The sequence below is a fragment of the Gopherus flavomarginatus genome, chromosome 8 (assembly GCF_025201925.1).
Source record: "Gopherus flavomarginatus isolate rGopFla2 chromosome 8, rGopFla2.mat.asm, whole genome shotgun sequence".
In the NCBI taxonomy this organism is placed as follows: Eukaryota; Metazoa; Chordata; order Testudines; family Testudinidae; genus Gopherus; species Gopherus flavomarginatus.
Genome location: NC_066624.1, coordinates 77,617,025 through 77,640,119, shown reverse-complemented (window position 1 = coordinate 77,640,119; position 23,095 = coordinate 77,617,025). Strand labels below are relative to the sequence as shown.

General features: G+C 42.1%; 1 protein-coding gene across 2 annotated transcripts in view; it reads left to right on the top strand.

The window, feature by feature from the left end:
- The window catches only part of FAM124B (family with sequence similarity 124 member B), a 108,168-nt gene that overhangs the window by 26,736 nt on the left and 58,337 nt on the right, over nt 1-23,095 (top strand). The window contains exon 4 of one of the 2 annotated variants that reach the window (XM_050964077.1): nt 5,341-8,019. The exons of the other annotated variant lie outside the window; for it this stretch is intronic. Within the exon in view, the coding sequence (XP_050820034.1) occupies nt 5,341-5,985 (645 nt within the window). The 3' untranslated portion in view covers nt 5,986-8,019. Of the gene's footprint in view, nt 1-5,340; nt 8,020-23,095 lie in introns of those variants that run through there. 2 annotated transcript variants of the gene reach the window in all.

Sequence of the window (23,095 nt, the reverse complement as noted above, 5' to 3'; positions counted from 1 at the left end):
CTGAACTTGGGGTTTGTATTGTTTTGTTTTGCTTCAAGCAGCACATTGATATGCTGATAGTTTGGCATGAAGAGCCTGATCCTGTGATCCAGGGACTCTCATATCCCACTAGAGGTAATGGCAGTCAAGGGCTCTCAGCACCTCCCAGGATTGCATCTTTCATGCTGAAGAAACCACAGTATCCCTGGTTTGTCAATTAAGAAAAGGAACAAATCCTACCTAAGTCACAAAGGTTCCATATGATCCCTTGCTAACGACTAGTTAGTATTAGTTAGGGTATCTCCATGTTGAATGACTTTTTGGAAACCAATTTAGTATTATTTAATAGTTTGTCTGTGTTAAGGGATCACCTTCCTTCTTTTCAGTCTGTCCTCCCCATTGCAGAACATATCTTGGATGGCGGTTGATCAATTACAAGTATAAAATGTCCTTGGCTTATCATGCTTATTAGTCAGTCTGTCTATTCTTCAGAGAATCATAGGTGAGCATTTTTCCATTTCGGCAAGTGTCAACAGGTGGCACCGTTGCACATAACCTTCCAAGTTATTTTGTGTTATGACTTGTCTACATGGTGACACAGTTGCAGCAAGGTGTCAATGTAAAGTGCTGCATTAGCTTTCCTTGCACTAAGTGGACCCTGCTACCATGCACTAAAAGGTCTGTAGTGAATTTTGACACTAACAGCAGTATGAGGAACGCACACTACAGAATGTTTACAACATGGTAGCATGGTCCACATGGCAACTTAGTATGTCAGGCTAATGTACAGTACATTCACACCCTGAGTTGTCACACATTAAGTTGCTGTGTAGACAGGCCCTAAGTGTTTGAGCAAATGTTCTGTCTTAGAAGGACATGGCTATGTGGTGGTAGTGACTTAGTTACACTAGATTCTGTGTATAGGCAGTCTAAGGAGAGAGAGCTGTGTGAACAGCAGGAAAGTTTGCTCACTGCCTTAGTCTCTGGTTAGTCAGTTCTTGAGGCAGAATTGCTCTCTGGGCATTAGTGTTGAGTTGAGATGCCTGAGAGAAGGGATTGCCCTGCATGCTGTTTGTGATTTTCTGTTCCAGGACTGGCATATGTGTGTAAATAAAACAAGTTACACTTAGAATACACCCAGACTCTGTCACTGATTTCTTCACCACTGGGAAGCCAGCTTGCAATGCCTCAAACATTTGCTACCACTTGGCAGATGGGCAACTCTGGCATCAGACTGAGACATGGATAGTGTAATGTAATGTAAGAGGGGGCAACCCTATTCAGATAAAGATTCTTGGTTATCAAAATACATTTGGTGACTTAAGGCCTGAACCTGCAAATCCTAACTCACATGACTTGTGTTTACTTGAGTGAGTAATTATATTCCTTCTGTGGTCTTTATTCCTTACTAAGAACTACTTCCAAGACTCAGGGTTGGCAGGCTCTCACCTATAACGAATTACCATTCTCCTTCCGATCCCCCTGGGTTTTTTTTCCTCCAGCAAATAAATGATGCAAATTGGAGTCCATTATTATGCTTATATGTGGGTTATTTATTATGAGCTAGATAATATAATTGATAAGAGACCTGATATTTCACATGCTCACCCATCCTCAGAGTTCTCAGTATCTTCCTTGAGTTATCTTTAGTTACTTTACTATTCCATTCTTTGCCCTTTACTGAAGAGTTTATAGGTGATTCCTAATGCTCATACTTAGTTAATATAATCATAGAAATTTAGGGCTGAAAGGGACCTCAAGAGGTCATCTGGTCCATCCCCCATGCTGAAGCAGGACCAAGCATACCTCGATCATCCCTGACGGGTGCTTGGAGGTTTTTAAGACAAGGTTAGACAAGTATAGGAATTCCACAACCTTCCTTGGTTACCTATTCCAGTACTTAACTATTTTTATCATTAGAAAATTTTCCCTAATATCTAATCTAAATCTCCCTTGCTAAAGATTGTCAACTACTTCTTGTCCTACCTTCAGTGGACATGGAGAACAATTGATTGCCATCCTCTTTATAAAACACCTTGACATATTTGAAGACTGTTATCAAATCCCCCACAGCCGCCTTTTCTCAACACTTAACGTACCCAGTATTTTTAACCTTTCCACACAGATCAGGTTTTCTAAACCTTTTATCTTTTTAGTTGCTCTCCTCTGGGTTCTCTCCAGTTTGTCCACATCTTTCCTGAAGTGTGGTGCCCAGAACTAGACTCAGTACTCCAGCTGAGGCCTCACTAGTCCCATGCAGAATGGGACAATTACCTCCTGTATCTTCCATATGACTCTTCTTTTATAATACACCCCAAAATGATAGTGGCCTTTTCAGAACTGGCATCACACTGTTGGTTTGTATTCAATGTGTGATCCATTATAACTCCCAGTAGTACTGCAGTACAACTGTCTAGCCAGTAATTTTCTGTTATGTAGTTGTGCATTTGATTTTTTCCTTTCTAAGTGTAGCACTTTGCATCTGCCTTTATTGAATTTCATCTTAAGAATGTAAGAAAATGCCATACTGGGTCAGACCAATGGTTGGTCTAGCCCAGTATCCTGTCTCTAACAATGGCTAGTGCCAGAGCTTCAGGGGGAGTGTACAGAACAGGGTAGTTGGAGAAATCTACCCCTGTTTTCTCCTCCTGTCTTCTGGCAGTCAGTGGTTTAGAACTGCCCCAAGAGTGGGGTTGCATCCCTGACCATCTTGCCTAGAAGCCATTGATGGTCCTGTCATCCATGAATTTATCCAGTTATTTTTTGAACCCAGTTATATTTATGGCCATCACAAAGTCCTCTGGCAATGGGTTCCACTGGTTAATTGTGTGTTGTGTGAAAAAGTTACCTCCTCTTCTTTGTATTAAATCTGTTGCCTTTAGTCACGTCTCCCACATCATTCATGATTTTTAGACCTCTATCTTATCCCCCCTTACTTGTCAATTTTTTTTTAGCTGAACAGCCTTAATCTTTTTAGTCTCTCCTCTCATGGAAGCCATTCCATACCCTTTATCACCTCTGTCACCCTTCTCTGAACCTTTTCCAGTACCGCTATAACCTTTTTGAGATGGGGGGGTAGAGGAAACTAGAACTGTGGATGCACTGTGGATTTACATAGCGATTATGATATTTACTGTCTTACAGTCCATGGTTTGGGCATCTTCTCCACATTTGCATATCATGCTATCCATTTGTGTAGTCGGAAATTGTGATGCCTGTGTCAGGTTCTGAGGCATTTCACTGTGATCCTTCTCTTACATGGCCTGGCAAAGCCAGGTAGCTGGTCTGTAGGATCCATAATGAAATCTTGATTCTTGTCTTTGCTATTTTCCCACAGCGTCTGCCATTTGTTTTTGGTTTTTGGTTTTTTTTTGGTGATGGTCCAAGGTTTTGAGAGCTTTGACCATTAACCAGAAAGGATTTCAGGATTTAAGGCATCATTTTGGGGGCTTATGGAGGCCTTCACAGAAAAGTTAGTCTGGATTTGTTATCACACGGTTAGATTCTCATATTATTGCAAACCACTGATAAGTACCCTGAGTATGGTTTTTTTTTAACTAGTTGTGTACCCACCTTATAGTAATTTAATCTGGACTGCATTTCCTTAGTTTACTTATGAGAATATCATGTGGGATTGTGTCAAAAGCCTTATTATATCACATCTACAGCTCTTCCTTGCTCCAATAGTCCAGTAACCCTGTCAAAGAAGAAAATTAGGTTAACTTGGCATGATTTGTTCTTGAAATCATGTTACTTATCACGCTATTATTCTGTTGGTGCTTACAAATGAAAAATTTGTTCCAGCATCTTTCCATATATAGAAGGTAGGCTGACTGGTTTATAATTCCCTAGGTTATCTTTGTTTCCTCTTTTAAAGATAGGTACTATGTTTGACCTTCTCCAGTCCTCAGGGACCTCGTCCATAATCCATGAGCTCTTGACGATAGTCACTATTGAGTCCTAAACTGCTTCAGCTAATTCCTTAAGGAGCATAGAATGAATTTAATCAGGGCTGTCAACTAGAATACATCTAATCTATATAAATATTCTTTAGCTTGGTCTTCCCATATTCTGGCTTGTGTTCCTTCCCCCTTGTTAATATTAATTGTGTTAAGCATATGGTTGCAAGTTATGTTTTTAGAGAAGACTGAAGCAAAATAGGCATCAAACACCTCTGCCTTGATGATATCATCCATTAGTAGCTCTCCTTTCCCGCTAAGTAGTTGACCTAGCCTTTCTTTTTTCTTTCTCTTATTCCTAATGTATTTATAGAACCTCTTCTCATTTCCTTTCATGTCCCTTGCTAGGTGTAACTGTTTTTGTGCCTTAGCTTTCTGATTTGTCCCTACATGCTTGTGCTAGTCTTTTGAACTCATCCTTAGCAATTTGTCCATGTTTCCACTTTTTGTAGGATTCCCTTTTGATTTTCACGTCATTAATGAGCTCCTAATGGAGCCAAATTGGCCTCTTACTATTCTTGCTATTGTTTCTTTGTCAGTATAGTTTGCTGTTGTGCCTTTAATACTGTCTATTTGAGAAACTGTCACTTCTCCTGAACAATTTTTTTCCCTTCTGTTCTTCCCCTGGGACCCTACCTATCAATTCTCTAAGATTGTTAAGCTCTGGGGGGTTTTTTTGGGTCCATTGTACTTATTTTGCTGCTTTCACTCCTTCCTTTCCTTAGAATCATGAAATCTATCACTTCATGATCACTTTCATCCAAGTTGCCTTCAACCTTCAGATTCACAACCAATTCCTCCCTGTTAGTCAGAACCAAGCCTAAAGTGGCTGCCCTCATGATTACTACTTCTACCTTCTGAAACAAGAAGTTGTCCCCAGCACACTCCAAGAACTTACTGGACACTTTGTGTTCTGAAGTATTAGTTTTTCCAACAGATTTTAATCTTAACACTCACGAAAAGTGCTAGTTATTTTAACACAAATCAGACTGGATTTTTGGAGTCTCTTAGAACTAAATCAGCAAACTAATTTAACATTTGTATGAGACCATAAAATTCAGTGCATGTGTGACTTAAAATAAGATTAGAATTTGACTCTAATGGTATCACTGAATCTTTGTTTTTGTTTTGTTTTTCTTTATCAAGAGTGAAATTTGTGATTAGTTTCAAAGTAAAATGAAAATTTATAAATGTAATGGTACATTGAAATGAATGGATCAGCTCATTCATAAATTCTTTAGCCTGGGTTTCCACATCCAAGTTGTAGAAGATGATAATGGAACCTTTAATGATTAAGTTATAGATGATTTCAGCATGATAGCTGCAGTTGAGGATACAGTAGTCACTTCATTGCTGTTCAAGCAATGATTTAATAGTGTTCTCATCAATCTTTCTTTAACAGGTTCAAGGCAACTCAAAACACAGTGAAAAAAATGACGGGCTTTCCAATCAGCACAATAATGCAGGTGAAGAAAAGATCCTACAGAATTCCACGCTAGCCCCCTTTTCCACAAAGTGGGTTAATCCAGAGCAGAAAAGCCGGAAGGTCAGAATGATGAAGTGTAAAATCAAATCAGAACACAGAATTACTTCTGGGAACGTTAGCAGCAACCCACAGAATAACTCCTGTTCTTCATCCCAGGCCAACAGTCCAGCAGCTACTTCACGGTCTGATACCACCTCTTTCAATGTAAGTGCAGGAACTAAACTGAACATCTCCAGCCAAGAAATCCATTTTCAAAGGCAAGAAGCAGAGACCAATGTTGACACAGGATTCACGGTAGTAAATTCTGAATGCAACTCATCTCCACTTAGCAGGTTTTCAAGGGACTTGCAGGACAGCCTTCCTCAACCACAAGCACTAAACTATTCATTAGCTGCTGCTGGCTCCAGAATCAACTTGCCTTCTGAGAATAGTATCCATCTGTCATTATCTGCTGTCAAAAAAAATAAAGGAGCAGGGCAGACAGCTTCAAACTTTCACTTGCGAATATCAAGAGCAAACCATGGAAATGAAACTGAAAAGGAGGAGGAATTCTTTATTTGACTTGAAACAAATGTGCCTGACAGACTGACTTTAAAACTGATAGATAAATGCTTTATTCTGGAAACAGAGAGAAAGCAATCTGCATGCTATTTAGCTCTGTGTTTATACGGACACCAAGATACCTAGGCTACCTGTTCTGTTATGAAAAAAGACTTCAGTGGGGTTTTATTGCAATAGAGTCACTTTATGTACAAAACTGCTAATAGGTCAGAGGGCAAAACCACAAAAAATAATCATGTGCAGTTACACAGTGAGTTTGATTCTTTTAAATACAGAACACCCAACAGCGAAATTGTACAATGAATGGGAATAAACCATGTGAGTCCTATTACTGTTTGTAAATGTTAATCAGTAGCCTGTGACACATTCTGTCTTGTGTAGCTGCATTAGAGGGCTTTGGCAGTGGGGAGGCAGTGGAATGCTACACTGCTAAAAATAGCAATGTGGACATGGGAGGCACTGTGTGAGTGTGTAGAGAGTTGTGTAGGGTACATGGAGTTCAGATGGGTAGGGCACTCTACTCATCTAAAACAGTGCCTCAACATCTACTCTGCTATTTATACCTGTGCTTGCTGGACATGCAGCGTCTGTACCCTACATGCTGCCATAAGTGTATATTTACCTTTGGTGGTGGCATGGTCACAATGTGTGAGCAGGCTTGCAATGTCTTTCTCCTTCTAGGTGTCTTCTCATTTCTCCCTCTGCCATCATCCAGACTTGAAAAGTGTGAACGTGATCATTCATATGCATTTAAATGAGACCAAATCGCACCCTGATACACCCCCATAAAGCTACTTATCACATTTTTTAAGAAAACTATTTAAAATCAATCGTTTGAACTCTGTTTTCTCCCCACGAAGCACATGCCCCTGCCCTCTCAATGCTCCATGGAATAAAGTTAGAAAAAATATGCATGATCTTTGTTAGACCTCTGTGCAATTATCAACATGGTGAAAATCCCAATTGAATTTTAAATGGCAGGAGACAAACAGGAACCATTGGAGCTGAGAGAGCTACCAGAATGGTAAAAGCTAAAAATTCAGTAAAGGGTGCTCACCAAAGGACAAATGAAACCATTCATTTAAAAAAAACAAATGTTTATCAAGATTGGATTTATTTAAAGTTTTCCTAATGGAGAACGATTACCTAGGCCAGAAAGGAGAAGAGTTAGAGGGGGCTGGACTGAAAGGTCAACAATTACGAAGAGCATGGCAAAAATCTGATCAGCCCATTTTACTCTTGTCCAGAATATGAGAACACATGGACCCTCACTGCCAAAAGAGGGTAAATTTGGAGTCATGACAAGGAGATGCTACTTTACACTGTGCCCTCGTGAAAATGTCTGCTCTGTCTTGGCTGATGGAATGTTTCATAACAGAGGAGTAGAGCTTGGCTAGGTTTATGTTTGTCATAGACTTTAAGGTCAGAAGGGACCATTATGATCATCTAGTCTGACCTCCTGCACAATGCAGGCCACAGAATCTCACCCATCCACTTCTATAACAAACCCCTAACCTATGTCTGAGTTATTGAAGTCCTCAAATTGTGGTTTGAAGACCTCAAGCTGCAGAGAATCCTCCAGCAAGTGACCCGTGCCCCATGCTGCAGAGGAAGGCGAAAAACCTCCAGGGCCTCTGCCAATCTGCCCTGGAGGAAAATTCCTTCCCAACCCCAAATATGGCGATCAATTAAACCCTGGGCATGTGGGCAAGACTCACCAGCCAGCACCCAGGAAAGAATTCTCTACAGTAACTTAGATACCAACGCATCTAACATCTCATCACAGACCAATGGGCATACTTACCTGCTGATAATCAAAGATCAATTGCTAAATTAATTGCCAAAATTAGGCTATCCCATCATACCATCCCCTCCACAAACTTTTCAAGCTTAGCCTTAAAGCCAGATACGTCTTTTGCCCCCACTACTCCCCTTGGAATGCTGTTCCAGAACTTCATTCCTCTAATGGTTAGAAACCTTCGTCTAATTTCAAGTCTAAACTTCCTAGTGTCCAGTTTATATCCATTTGTTCTTGTGTCCACATTGGTACTAAGCTTAAATAATTCCTCTCCCTCCCTGATATTAATCCCTCTGATATATTTATAAAAGAGCAATCATATCCCCCTTCAGCCTTCTTTTGGGTAGGCTAAACAAGCCAAGCTCTTTGAGTCTCCTTTCATAAGACAGGTTTTCCATTCCTCAGATCATCCTAGCAGCCCGTCTCTGAACCTGTTCCAGATTGAATTCATCCTTCTTAAATATGGGAGTCCAGAACTGCACACAGTATTCCAGATGAGGTCTCACCAGCGCCTTATATAACGGTACTAACACCTCCTTATCTTTGCTGGAAATACCTCGCCTGATGCATCCTAAAACTGCATTAGCTTTTTTAACGGCCATATTACATTGGTGGGTCATAGTCATCCTGTGATCAACCAATACTCCGAGGTCCTTCTCCTCCTCTGTTACTTCCAACTGATGTGTCCCCAATTTATAACAAAAATTCTTGTTATTAATCCCTAAATGCATGACCTTGCACTTTTCACTATTAAATTTCATTCTATTACTATTACTCCAGTTTACAAGGTCATCCAGATCTTCCTGTATGATATCCCGGTCCTTCTCTGTGTTAGCAATACCACCCAGCTTTGTGTCATCCGCAAACTTTATTAGCACATTACCGCTTTTTGTGCCAAGATCAATAATAAAAAGGTTAAATAAGATTGGTCCCAGAACTAATCCCTGAGGAATTCCACTAGTAACCTCCTTCCAGCCTGACAGTTAACCTTTCAGTATGATCTGTTGTAGTCTTCCCTTTAACCAGTTCCTTATCCACCTTTCAGTATTCATATTGATCTCCATCTTTTCCAATTTAACTAATAATTCCCCATGTGGAACCGTGTCAAATGCCTTACTGAAATCGAGGTAAATTGGATCCACTGCTTTTCCTTTGTCTAAAAAATCTGTTACCTTCTCAAAGAAGGAGATCAGGTTGGTTTGACACGATCTACCATTTGTAAAACCATGTTGTATTTTGTCCCAATTACCATTGATGTTATACCAATTATATTAGACCAGTAAAAACCAGCAGGATCTTATTAAAGGGGACAAGACAAAGATGCCACATTTATTATGATAATTTGATTTATGACTAATAACTAATATCTTAATTCTTATACACACACACATTATACCTAATACCTATACACACACACACACCCACATCCATCAGATGTTCTGCAGCTGCTGCAGTTACCAGTCCTGATACACACACATTATACCTAATACCTATACATACACACACACACATCCATCAGATGTTCTGCAGCTGCTGCATAGTTACCAGTCCTGAAGATAGCTTAAGTTCATAGCTTGATTTTGTAGCTTGGGTTCGTAGCTTGTGGCGGCTAATTGGCCAAGAAAGCCGGGCTCAAGGACAAGCTGGATCTCTGTTGGGCGGGCACTGATGTCCTTCCATGTTGGCAGCAGAATGTTACCCAGAGTCTCTCATCTCACCCTTCTTTTTTATAGGCTTTTAGTTTGGATTCAAAGTCTATAGGTCTTGCTGTGTCACGCTGCCTCTGGGTTTAAATTGATCACCCATCAATTGCAGGCGTGACTTTCAGCCTTGAACCTGGCTTTGATCTTCCTTCTGTTGTTCTGTTGTCCTTTTCTTTTTAGGGTGGATGCTTCTTACTTTTGTTTAGGGCTGTTGTCTAGGTCTTCAGCCGTTGGTATTTGAACTTTATCTCATCAGGACAGGCTGGGGCTGGAGGTTGATTCCGTCATTCATACATACTTCATTCACACATCTAAACTAGACTAATAAGATTACAGCAGGGTTTACAAAAATGAAGGTTGGAGGAAGCTTTTACAAAATGGAGTGAGTGTTTTAAAATGGGGTTTGAATTACAATATGGAACAGAAGTTACAGTGTAGGCAAGTGTAGTGAATGGTGAACAGAAGTTACATTAATAAAGTGAACAATTAAAAACAATTTCATTTATCAGTTCTACATTGTCCTCAATGTCCTTAACTACTTTCTCCTTCAAAATTTTTTCCAAGACCTTACATACTACTACAGATGTCAAACTAACAGGCCTATAGTTGCTCGGATCACTTTTTTTCCCTTTCTTAAAAATAGGAACTATGTTAGCAATTCTCCAGTCGTACGATACAACCCGTGAGTTTACTGACTCATTAAAAATTCTTGCTAATGGGCTTGCAATTTCATGTGCCAGTTCCTTTAATATTCTTGGATGAAGATTATCTGGGCCCTCCGATTTTGTTCCATTAAGCTGTTCGAGTTTGTCTTCTACCTCGGATGTGGTAATATCTACCGCCATATCCTCATTCCCATTTGTCATCCTTCCATTATCCCTAAGCTCCTCATTAGCCTTATTAAAGACTGAGGCAAAGTATTTATTTAGATATTGGGCCATGCCTAGATTATCCTTAACCTCCATTTCATCCTCAGTGTTTAGCAGTCCCACTTCTTCTTTCTTTGTTTTCTTCTTATTTATATGGCTATAGAACCTTTTACTATTGGTTTTAATTCCCTTTGCAAGGTCCAACTCTACATGGCTTTTAGCTTTTCTCACTTCATCCCTACATGTTCTGACCTCAATAAGGTAGCTTCCCTTGCTAATCCCACCCATCTTCCACTCCTTGTAGGCTTTCTGCTTTTTCTTAATCACCTCTCTGAGATGCTTGCTCATCCAGCTTGGTCTACAACTCCTGCCTATGATTTTTTCCCCCTTTCTTGGAATGCAGGCTTCTGATAGTTTCTGCAACTTTGACTTGAAGTAATTCCAGGCCTCCTCCTACCTTTAGATCCACAAGTTCTTCAGTCCAATCCACTTCTCTAACTAATTTCCTTAATTCTTTAAAGTTAGCCCTTTTGAAATAAAAAACCCTAGACCCAGATCTATTTTTGTTTATCTTTCCATCTAGTTTGAACTGCTCTTGCCTGCTCTGAGGAGGAGTGGACTAGGGAGGGGATGACCAGTGCTGTGAACCATTCATTTCAGATTTAGCCACATCACCATCCCTAGCCAATGACTGGCCCACCTGAGACTTGTGAACTCAGGCAACCTGTTTTAAGCTTTGCATGGGGTATGCATTATACCAGAGTGCCTGAGGACCCAAGAATCCTGCAGCAGAATTAAGGTCCTGCTTACTGCCGAGTACTAGGGCCATGCATATAACATTCCTGCTGCTACCTCACAAGGGCATTGAGATGGCCACTACAGCTTGCCTGTTACAAAGGGCTGGAAAATTTTATGATCATTAACAACATTTGAGTCTATGCCAGCTAAAATAAGGAGGGTAAACACACGCTGTGCTTCCATGTGTGACCTTGATTACCCATGCAGGTCCAAAAGGGTTCTTTTCCTCTTTGTGAACAGCCTAGCCTAATTAGCCAGAGGGGCGCTGTGGTTTGTTGGCGTTTTGGCTTGGGGCAGGCTAACTCCCACTTTCATTCCATCTACTTTTTCTTGAATAAATCTGCAAAAGGCTCCTGCTTAGACTTTGAAGTGTGGGTCTTCTCTGAAAAATAACTGTGATAGCACAGCATCCTCTCACTCAGTATATCTGCTCTGTTCCAGGTTGTCTCCAAATCCTATTTGTGTATTTTAGTGACACAAAATAAGGTGGGTCAGCTCATATATTAGATGTCTTTGCGTTCTTTCAGTAGGAATTCTTTCTTTATAGGATTAAATGCCTGATTCTGAGCAGCGCTGAGCACCCTGAGTGGCCATTCAAATTAACAGGACCTGTGGTTTTCAGGATCAGGCCCTAATACTGCCAAGATGGAATCAAATGAGCGAGAGCTACTCAGGCTGCTGTTCTCCAGCAGCAACTGTGTGTGTGCTGGGAGAATGTGTTCTGACATGTAGAATGACACATGTTCCTAACATTATTTTCATGTGCCACATATTGTTATACCGTGCCAGGCTGTCCTGAAAACATATTATTTGCCTGTGTCCTGTGCAAAGGAAACCATGGTGTGTGGCTTGACATGCAGAGTTATAGATCCGAGTTAGAACGTCCATTGCCAGAGATAACTAGCCTTCCATTTTATACTGATACCACAAGACACTTACGTTTTTAAAAGATATTTCCTCCTACAGTCTGTAGTAGTTTTAATCATTTTCAATAAAACATAATGTGACATTTTACTGCACATAAGCTGATGATTAATAACACACAGAATGGTATATAAATTTACCCAGCACTTCACAAACCCAGAGCAAGGTGATTTGCCACCACTGGAGACATGCTAATATGAAGAAGCCAAACCAATACAAGACAAGGGACAACAGTTCAGGCAAGGATTGGTGGTGGTGATTTACTGGAGAGGAGAATCGGACAGTGGATGGATTCCTGGAATAAGAGGTTTTAAGAGGGGACTTAATGGCTAGTGCCCTAAATATAGAAGTGTAGCTGTGATGGCATGAGTACCAGCAGGGGTAGCCACCCAAGTATGTGTCTAGAGTCTGAAATGGGCTTACACTTGGGGCAACTAATTTCTTCTGTCACTTGCATTGCTGTGCTTGCACTTCTATTTTGAACACACTAGCTTGATTACTTTCCAGCTTCACTGAAAACAGACCCTGATTTGGGTGAAGCTAGTCCTAATTTGCCCTAGGAGAATCAGGCCTTGGGGGGAGGGAGGGGCAGAGGGTGCCTTATGGACAAAAAACAACCAATGTCTCTAGCAAATAGAAAAGAATGAATGATGGTTCAAATTTAACAAACGGAGGAGGCGACACTGTGCTGATGAGTGAGATTTAAATGACTAGACAGGTAAGAACAGTGAGGAGAGAACTCAGGAGTATAGGGAGCGAATAATGAGATCTACACAGGCCCAAGATCACCTAGTCCTTGACACTGAGGATTAGGAGTTATACTCTGATTTCTCTTCAGAGCAGTTTTTCCTAGTCGATAGATCACTGGATTAGGACTCAGGAACCCTGGTTCTATTCCCAGCTCTGCCACTGGTCTGCAGAATAACCTTGGGTAAAGTCACATTCAGTCGCCATGCCTCAGTTTCCACCTCCATAAAATGGGGACAACAATACTGACCTTCTTTGTAAAGTGCTCTGAGTTATACTGATGAAAAGTGCTAGATAAGAGCTTAGTGGTGGTATAACTTAACATATTGGTATTTATTAAAGATGTTATTCTGTTAACGGGTGTCCCCTACGACACGCTCCTCACAAGTCAAAGTCATAGTCTTGTATTGCCATTTGAAACAACAAAATAATAAACTGCTTATTCCATTACAGGCTTCTAAATAGTTAAACATCTTCACCCTTGAATGCTCCAAGCAATGGATAGAACAACTTCCCTTTCCACTAGTACCTGGGAGCCAAGGTAGGCCTTGAAACATGTGCAGAAAGTAAATGTACCCAGTTCCCATTCACTACATGGAGGGCACATTAGTGGTATGTCCAGAGCTCACAGTTATTCTCTGCTTACCAGGTTCATGAAAAACAGAGTGTAATTTAGAGCAGGCTAGAGGCTGCTCTAACTGACAGCAAGGCCGGGGTAGGCTCTTGGTTGCCCCAAAATATGAATGCACAGGTATCTAAAAGCCACTTCCAAGGCCTGCACCACTCTGTTCCTGTCCCAAATGCAGGAATAGAATCATACAGAATTGGGGCTAATATTTCCCCCCAGAAGAAAATATTCACAATTTCAGCAAAAAGAAAATTCGTGTCAAAATCTGAGTGACTGAATCTAATCACATATAAATGTAGTCATCCTATTCCCATCTATATGGGGTCAGTGCTTCATGTCTTCCATTCCAGTTTTCTTGAAGTGGTTCCTCAGAAACTCTGCAGCGAATACAATCCTTTTGTATGATATCCACCTTTCTACTTTTGGGTCTTCCAACCCTTCTCAGACCCTCCACTTCTAATTTTAACACCCAGTTTCCTAGATATTCTTCTGATCTTCTTTTCATATGCCCAAACCATCTAAGCCTGTATTCCCTCAGCTTTTCTATAATTGGTACCACCTTTGCGCTTCCCCTAATTCGTTTGTTCTAAACATGATCCATCCTTGTAACTCCAAACACCCATTTTAACATTTTCATTTCCACTGTATTCAAGACCTGCTCTTCTTTAATCACATATAAAAGTAAATAAAAAATTAAATGCATTTAAAGGAATAATTGACACTCCACAATTATCAAAGTGGAGGCTTGCTATTTATCAGGCTGGATCTACTGCAAAATATCCTTGCAATGGTATTTTCCACTGAGACCATTTACAGCTATGGAGATGAGGAAGTGACGGGGTATTCTAAGAATGGTTCTGAATGATCTCATGCAATGGACATAGTAGTAAATAACCATTTCTATAAAAAATCACTGCCCTTTTCCTTAGCCTTATTGGTCTAGCTTTCTTGGAACTGCAGGCTCAGATCCCAGCAGATTCAGATCCTTTGTCCTTCAGGACTGATGAACAAGAATGTGAGCCTTCCTAATGTGATCCCTTAACAAACAAGGCTAATCTGCCCAGGCAGTGAGGGCCTCTGCCCAGCCATTTTTTGGAAGAGTAGAGATTTAGCTCACTTTTCACAGTTGAAATGTCCTTCCTTTCTATAGGATGCTGTATGTTCTTTGGCCCATAACTCTCCAGCCTGAAGCATTTCACTAGTGCTGTTTGTCTGCAGTTTTGAAGTACTTGTGGGTCTTTTGGAACAAAATGCCCTAAATAAATATTTGTATCCCAAGCTCCTGGAGCCTTTGTTCTATGGCTCCATGTAAAGGCTGTCTCTAATATAAATGGGAATTGTTATTTCTTTTCAAAATGAGCAACAGTATCTTTAAAGTGAAGTTTAAAGTGTCCTGAAGAGAGACAAGATAATGGCCCAATCCTGTTTCCACTGAAGTCAAAGGCAAAATTCTCATTGACTTCAATGGAAACAGAATTAGGGCCTTAGACTCTCCAAGCAATTTTACGTTAAAATAAAAAAGGTATTTCCATAGTAATCCCACAATGTTCAGTTCATAAAGGGGCCCATCCAAACTCTATGCTTAGCACAGTGTACAGAAATGGAAAAGCGATGGCTTCTTAGAGAAAACAATGTGATAGTCAGAGATGGTCCCTGCACTCTCCTGGAGCCTTGTAGCCTTGTTGTTTTGTGGATCCAACACAGGCGGACTCCTGTCCCTACATGGAGCCCTGCCTAAGGGTTCACACGCATTCTTCATGCTGCAAACCTGGGTCCAGAATCAGGAAATAATGCTTCAAAGCAATTAAGGAGTTTTTCTGAGCTGTTCAGAGTGCTGGAGTTTTTGCCCAGGGTTTTAGGATTAAACTGAAGGACACTTGGACCATGGAGGTTCCTTAGTTTTTGGTTCTTTAAATACTGTGCAGCTTAGTACAAGACAAAATCAGTCGTATGAGATCTCACTGCCTTACATTCATATTTAATGGTATTGCACTGAATAATTTAACCCTCTGGTTTTCTATCGCAAGTTAAATTCCATAGCTCACTTTAAGTTTCACCTTGCTTGAATACTGGGCCACTTTGTCTCCAGTGTGCTAGTTTGGTATCTCACTGACTTCAGTGGGGTTATCTGAGGTGTGAGTTTGGGCTCCCACTGTATATTCTCTCTGCCTCTTCCAGTTCAGAGGCATGAGTTGTTTCCAGTGTGAGTTAGTCAGAGGTGCTAAATGTGAGCTCAGCACTGCACAAGGCGTGGACTGAAGACAGTGCTCTCCCCAAGGAGCTTCCAAAGAAGATGGGGCAAAGTGCAAGTAATAACTTTAGTTATTTTGACCCCTTTTTGTGAACATCACAAATAAGTCTTTAGGGAGCACTTGAATGTTGAAGATTGATAGTGTGGCAAATCAGAAAGGGGAAGCATTGCATGGATGGGAGGTGGAGGTGTTGAGTAAAAAGAGAGAGGTGGGATGGGATTGGATGGGGTATACTACCCCTGTAGGTCTTGGAAAGGCCCCATGAATATTGGCCAGAATAGAGATAGAACTAAACTCCTACCTGCCTCATGGGGCCACAACGGTGGTACCCCCAACCCACTCAGCAATATCGTCAATCTATCCAACTACACACTCAGCCCAGAAGAAAAGTCTGTCCTATCTCGGGGACTCTCTTTCTGCCCTGCCATCCCCACCAACATGATACAGTTCTGCAGCGATCTAGAAATCTACTTTCGCTGTCTCCGACTCAGAGAATACTTTCAGGACAACACTGAACAGCGCACTGATACACAGGTACCCTCCCACCAACAGCACAAGAAGAAGAACTCCACATGGACTCCTCCTGAGGGTCAAAATGACAGTCTGGACCTATACATTGAATGCTTCCGCCGACGTGCACAGGCAGAAATTGTGGAAAAACAACATCGCTTGCCTCATAACCAAAGTCGTGCAGAACGCAATGCCATCAACAGCCTCAGAAACCACCCTGACATTATCATCAAAGAGGCTGATAAAGGAGGTGCTGTTGTCATCATGAACAGGTCTGACTACCAAAAGGAGGCCGCCAGACAACTCTCCAATACCAAATTCTACAGGCCACTTCCCTCAGATCCCACTGAGGAATACACTAAGAAACTGCACCATCTTCTCAGGACACTCCCTACGCTAACACCAGAACAAATCAACATACCCTTAGAGCCCCGACCAGGGTTATTCTATCTACTGCCCAAGATGCACAAACCCGGAAATTCTGGACGTCCCATCATCTCGGGCATTGGCACTCTCACTGAAGGACTGTCTGGATATGTGGACTCTCTACTCAGACCCTATGCCACCAGCACTCCCAGCTATCTTCGTGAAACCACTGAAATCCTGAGGAAACTACAATGCATTGGTGACCTTCCAGAAAACACTATCCTAGCCACCATGGATGTAGAGGCTCTCTACACAAACATCCCACACACAGATGGAATACAAGCTCTCAGGAACAGTATCCCTGATGATGCCACAGCACAACTGGCTGCTGAGCTCTGTGCCTTTATCCTCACACACAGCTATTTCAAATTTGATGACAATATATATCTCCAGATCAGTGGCACCGCTATGGGCACCCAAATGGCCCCACAATATGCCAATATTTTTATGGCTGACCTGGAACAATGCTTCCTCAGCTCTCGTCCACTCAAGCCCCTTCTCTACCTACGCTACATTGATGACATCTTCATCATCTGGACCCATGGGAAGGAGACTCTGGAAAAATTCCACCATGATTTCAACAGCTTCCACCCCACCATCAGCCTCAGCCTGGAACAATCTACACGGGAGGTCCACTTCCTAGACACCGCAGTGCAAATAAGTGATGGTCATATTAACACCACTCTATACCGAAAACCTACCGACTGCTATGCCTACCTTCATGACTCCAGCTTCCATCCTGGGCACATCACATGATCCCTTGTCTACAGTCAGGCACTGAGGTACAACCGCATCTGCTCTAACCCCTCAGACAGAGACCAACACCTACAAAATCTCCACCAAGCATTCTCAAAACTACAATACCCGCACGAGGAAATAAGGAAACAGATCAACAGAGCCAGACGTGTACCCAGAAGCCTCCTACTGCAAGACAAACCCAAGAAAGAAACCAACAGGACTCCACTGGCCATCACATACAGTCCCCAGCTAAAACTCCTCCAACGCATCATCAGGGATCTACAACCCATCCTGGACAATGATCCCACACTTTCACAGGCCTTGGGTGGCAGGCCAGTCCTCGCCCACAGACAACCTGCCAACCTGAAACATATTCTCACCAGTAACTGCACACCGCACCTCAGTAACTCTAGCTCAGGAACCAATCCATGCAACACACCTCGATGCCAACTCTGCCCATATATCTACACCAGCGACACCATCACAGGACCTAACCAGATCAGCCACACCATCACCGGTTCATTCACCTGCACGTCCACCAATGTAATATATGCCATCATATGCCAGCAATGCCCCTCTGCTATGTACATCAACCAAACTGGACAGTCGCTACGGAAAAGGATAAATGGACACAAATCAGATATTAGACTCATAGACTCATAGGTCAGAAGGGACCAATATGATCATCTAGTCTGACCTCCTGCACAAGGCAGGCCACAGAACCCTACCCATCCACTTTTATAACAACCCCTAACCCAGGACTGAGTTATTGAAATCCTCAAAATTGGTCTGAAGACCTCAAGCTGCAGAGAATCCACCAGCAAGCGACCCACGCCCCACGCTGCAGGGGAAGGCGAAAAACCTCCAGGGCCCCTGCCAATTCGCCCTGGAGGAAAATTCCTTCCCGACCCCAAATATGGTGATCAGCTAAACCCTGAGCATGTGGGCAAGACTCACCAGCCAGCACCCAAGAAGGAATTCTCTGCAGTAACTCAGTTCCCATCCCATCCAACATCTCCCCGCAGACCATTGAGCAGACTTATCTGGTGATAATCCAAGATCAATTGCCCAAATTAAACTATCCTATCATAACATCCCCTCCATATACTTATCAAGCTTAGTCTTAAAGCCAGATAAGTCTTTTGCCCCCACTACTTCCCTCGGAAGACTGTTCCAGAACTTCACTCCCCTAATGGTTAGAAACCTTTGTCTAATTTCAAGTCTAAACTTCCTAATATCCAGTTTGTACCCATTCGTCCTCGTGCCTACATTAGTACTAAACTTAAATAATTCCTCTCCCTCCCTAACGTTAACCCCCCTGATATATTTATATAGAGCAAGCATATCCCCCCGCAGCCTTCTTTTGGCCAGGCTAAACAAGCCAAGCTCTTTGAGTCTCCTTTCATAAGGCAGGTTTTCCATTCCTCGGATCATCCTAGTAGCTCATCTTTGGACCTGTTCCAGTTTGAATTCATCCTTCTTGAACATGGGACACCAGAACTGCACACAATATTCCAGATGGGGTCTCACCAGCGCTTTATATAACGGTACTAACATCTCCTTATCCTTGCTGGAAATACCTCGCCTGATGCATCCTAAAATCGCATTTGCTTTTTTAACAGCCGTATCACATTGGCGGCTCATAGTCATCCTGCTATCAACCAATACCCCAAGGTCCTTCTCCTCCTCTGTCGCTTCCAACTGATGCGTCCCCAACGTATATCTAAAATTCTTATTATTAATCCCTAAGTGCATGACCTTGCACTTTTCACTATTGTATTTCATCCTATTTCTATTACTCCAGTTTACAAGGTGGTCCAGATCTTCCTGAATAGTATCCCTGTCCTTCTCCGTGTTAGCAATACCCCCCAGCTTTGTGTCATCCGCAAACTTTATTAGCACATTCCCACTCTTTGTGCCAAGGTCAGTAATAAAAAGGTTAAATAAGATCGGTCCCAAAACCGATCCTTGAGGCACTCCACTAGTAACCTCCTTCCAGCCTGACAGTTCGCCTTTCAATACAACCCGCTGGAGTTTCCCCTTTAACCAGTTCCTTATCCACCTTACAACTTTCATATTCATCCCCATCTTTTCCAATTTAACTAACAGTTCCCCATGTGGAACCGTGTCAAACGCCTTACTGAAATCGAGGTAAATTATATCTACCGCATTTCCTTTATCTAAGTAATCCGTCACCTTCTCAAAGAAGGAGATCAGATTGGTTTGGCACGATCTACCTTTAGTAAATCCATGTTGCAATTCGTCCCAATTACCATTGACCTCTATGTCCTTAACTACTTTCTCCCTTAAAATTTTTTCCAAGACCTTACATACTACAGACGTCAAGCTAACAGGCCTATAATTACCCGGATCACTTTTATTCCCTTTCTTAAAAATAGGAACTACGTTAGCAATCCTCCAGTCATACGGCACAACCCCCGAGTTTATCGATTGCTTAAAAATTCTCGCTAACGGGCTTGCAATTTCATGCGCCAGTTCCTTTAATATCCTCGGATGGAGATTGTCCGGGCCCTCCGATTTTGTCCCATTAAGCTGTTCAAGTTTGGCCTCTACCTCAGTTGCGGTAATATCCACCTCCATATCCACATTCCCGTTTATCATCCCTCCATCATCGCTAAACTCCTCACTAGTCTTATTAAAAACTGAGGCAAAGTACTTGTTTAGATATTGGGCCATGCCTAGGTTATCCTTAACCTCCATTCCATCCTCAGTGTATAGGGGCCCCACTTCTTCTTTCTTTGTTTTCTTCTTATTTATGTGGCTGTAGAACCTTTTACTATTGGTTTTGATTCCCTTTGCAAGGTCCAGTTCAATGCGGCTTTTAGCCTTCCTCACTTTATCCCTACATGTTCTGACCTCACCAAGGTAGCTTCCCTTGCTAATCCCGCCTTTCTTCCACTCCCTGTAAGCTTTCTGCTTTTTCCTAATCCCCTCTCTGAGTTGCTTGCTCATCCAGCTTGGCCTACAACTCCTGCCCATGGTTTTTCCCCTTTCTTGGGATGCAGGCTTCCGACAATTTCCGCAGCTGCGACTTAAAGTAATTCCAGGCCTCCTCCGCATTTAAATCCACAAGTTCCTCCGTCCAATCCACTTCCCTAACTAATTTCCTTAACTCTTTAAAATTAGCCCTCGAGAAGTCGAAAACCCTAATCCCAGATCTACATTTGTTTATCCTTCCATCTAGTTTGAACTGAATCAGCTCATGATCACTCGAACCAAGGTTGTCCCCTAACACCATTTCTTCTACGAGGTCCTCACTGCTCACCAAAACCAAATCCAAAATGGCATCCCTTCTCGTAGGTACTTCAACTACTTGATGAAGAAATCCATCCGCTATCACATCCAGAAAAATCTGACCCCTATTATTCTTGCAAGCACTCGTCCTCCAGTCTATATCCGGGAAGTTAAGTCTCCCATAATCACACATTTCCCCTTTGTGTTTACTTCATTAAAGACATTAAAGAGGTCTCTATCCATATCCAAATCAGATCCCCGTGGTCTATAGCACACCCCAAGCACTATCTCAGGGGAAGCTCTAGTTGTTTTTTTACCCAATGTGATTTTTTTTCCCAGACAGACTCTGTCTTATCCATTCCATCGCTTCTTATTTCATTACAGTTAATCTCATCATTGATGTACAAGGCTACTCCACCACCTTTGCCTTTCTTCCTGTCTTTTCTAAACAGCACATAGCCTTCAATACCTGTACTCCAGTCATGAGTACTATTCCATCAGGTTTCTGTTATCCCTATAATATCCGGTTTCGCTTCCTGCACCAGTAGCTCCAGTTCCTCCATCTTGTTACCTAGGCTCCTCGCATTAGTGTACAGACATTTTAATTTTTGGCATTTGGCATCAGTGACATTCTTTCCCCCGTCGTGCACAGACCTTCTGCCACCAGCATCACCCGTTACTCTGGTTTCTACTCCACTATTCCTCCTTGGATCAATTCTTTGGTCCGCAAGGGTATCCCCTCTCACTTTGTTTTCTTCCCTCTCCAGGTTATATTCCGGCGTGGAGATCTCCTGAACATCTCCCAACCATCTCCTCCAACTTCCTAGTTTAAAGCTCTCTTGATGAGGTCGGCGAGCCTCCATTCTAGAATTCTATTTCCCTCCTTACTTAGATGAAGTCCATCCTGAGCGAACAGTTGTCTATCCGTGAACGCTTCCCAATGACCGTACATCCCAAAGCCCTCCTTATAACACCAATGCCTGAGCCGTCTGTTGATCGCCATAATCTTGTCACTCCTTCGTCGCCCTGCAGAACCGGCAGAATCCCACTGAAGATCACCTAAGCCTCGATTTCTTTGAGCGTCTTCCCCAGTCTGACATAGTCCTTCTTGATACAGTCCAGCGAGTAACTAGCCGTATCATTCGTTCCCACATGAAGGACAATCAACGGATTCTTTCCCACTCCCGCTAGGATCCTATTCAGCCTCAGGTCCACATCCTGTATCTTAGGAATAGCAATATACAAAAACCTGTAGGAGAACACTTCAACCTCCCTGGCCACACTATAGCAGACCTTAAGGTGGCCATCCTGCAGCAAAAAATCTTCAGGCCCAGACTTCAAAGAGAAACTGCTGAGCTTCAGTTCATCTGCAAATTTGACACCATCAGCTCAGGATTAAACAAAGACTGTGAATGGCTTGCCAACTACAAAAGCAGTTTCTCGTCCCTTGGTTTTCACACCTCAACTGTTAGAAGAGGGCCTCGTCCTCCCTGATTGAACTAACCTCATTATTTCTAGCTTGCTTGCATGTATATACCTGCCCCTGGAAATTTCCACTACATGCATCTGACAAAGTGGGTATTCACCCACGAAAGCTCATGCTCCAAAACATCTGTTAGTTTATAAGGTGCCACAGGATTCTTTGCTGCTTTAACTAAACTCCACAGACATTCCTGTTTTCTCAACCAGGGACAGATTGCCAGGGTGTGGCTAGAGAGTAGATGTAGCTTATAAAACTCTGTGGCCCAGATGCCAAACGTAAAGGGGAAGCAGAAGAAAGGAGTGACTTAGTGGTGGGCTATGCCTGAGCAACCTGGTCAAGCTTGCTAGGGCCTTGTAGAGTCCACACAAGTAGTGTCTCCCAGGTTGTTTGTGAGTGAAGTCGATAAACAGAGTATCTAGGTTAGCATTGCTGGCTGAAGAGAAGAAAAACTTTTATCCATTATCTTTTTTACATAACTAAGATTTTAGAACAAATATTATAGCAAAACAAGTAAAAATAAACATGCCTCCATAGAGAGCTGAATAATGATGCGCAGTATTATGCCTGGAGGTGCTATGGAATTACAGCCGAGAATAAAAAGCAGAACAGAGAGGAAGAAGTGAGTCACATACTTTGTTTATACAGAGCCTGAAATGATGCAGTTCCAGTCTGATTGGCCCCTAGACTCCTGACACTGTAGAAATGTTAAACAAGAAGGGTCAGCAGAAGAAAAGTAGGTGAGAAATTGAGTGATAAGGAAAGAATACAATACAGTAGAGAATTGCTAGAGGAGTAGGACAACTAATATTACAGGCTTTTCATTTTCAAAACATTAGGCCAAATCCAAATTCTTCCCTGGTGTAATTTATTGGCTTCTTTGCATTCACACCAGAAATGAATTTGGTTCAATGGACATGATTCTAACCTTTACCCTGATTTTAGATTGAACTTGGGCCTAATTGTTGTGGAGATGCTTATC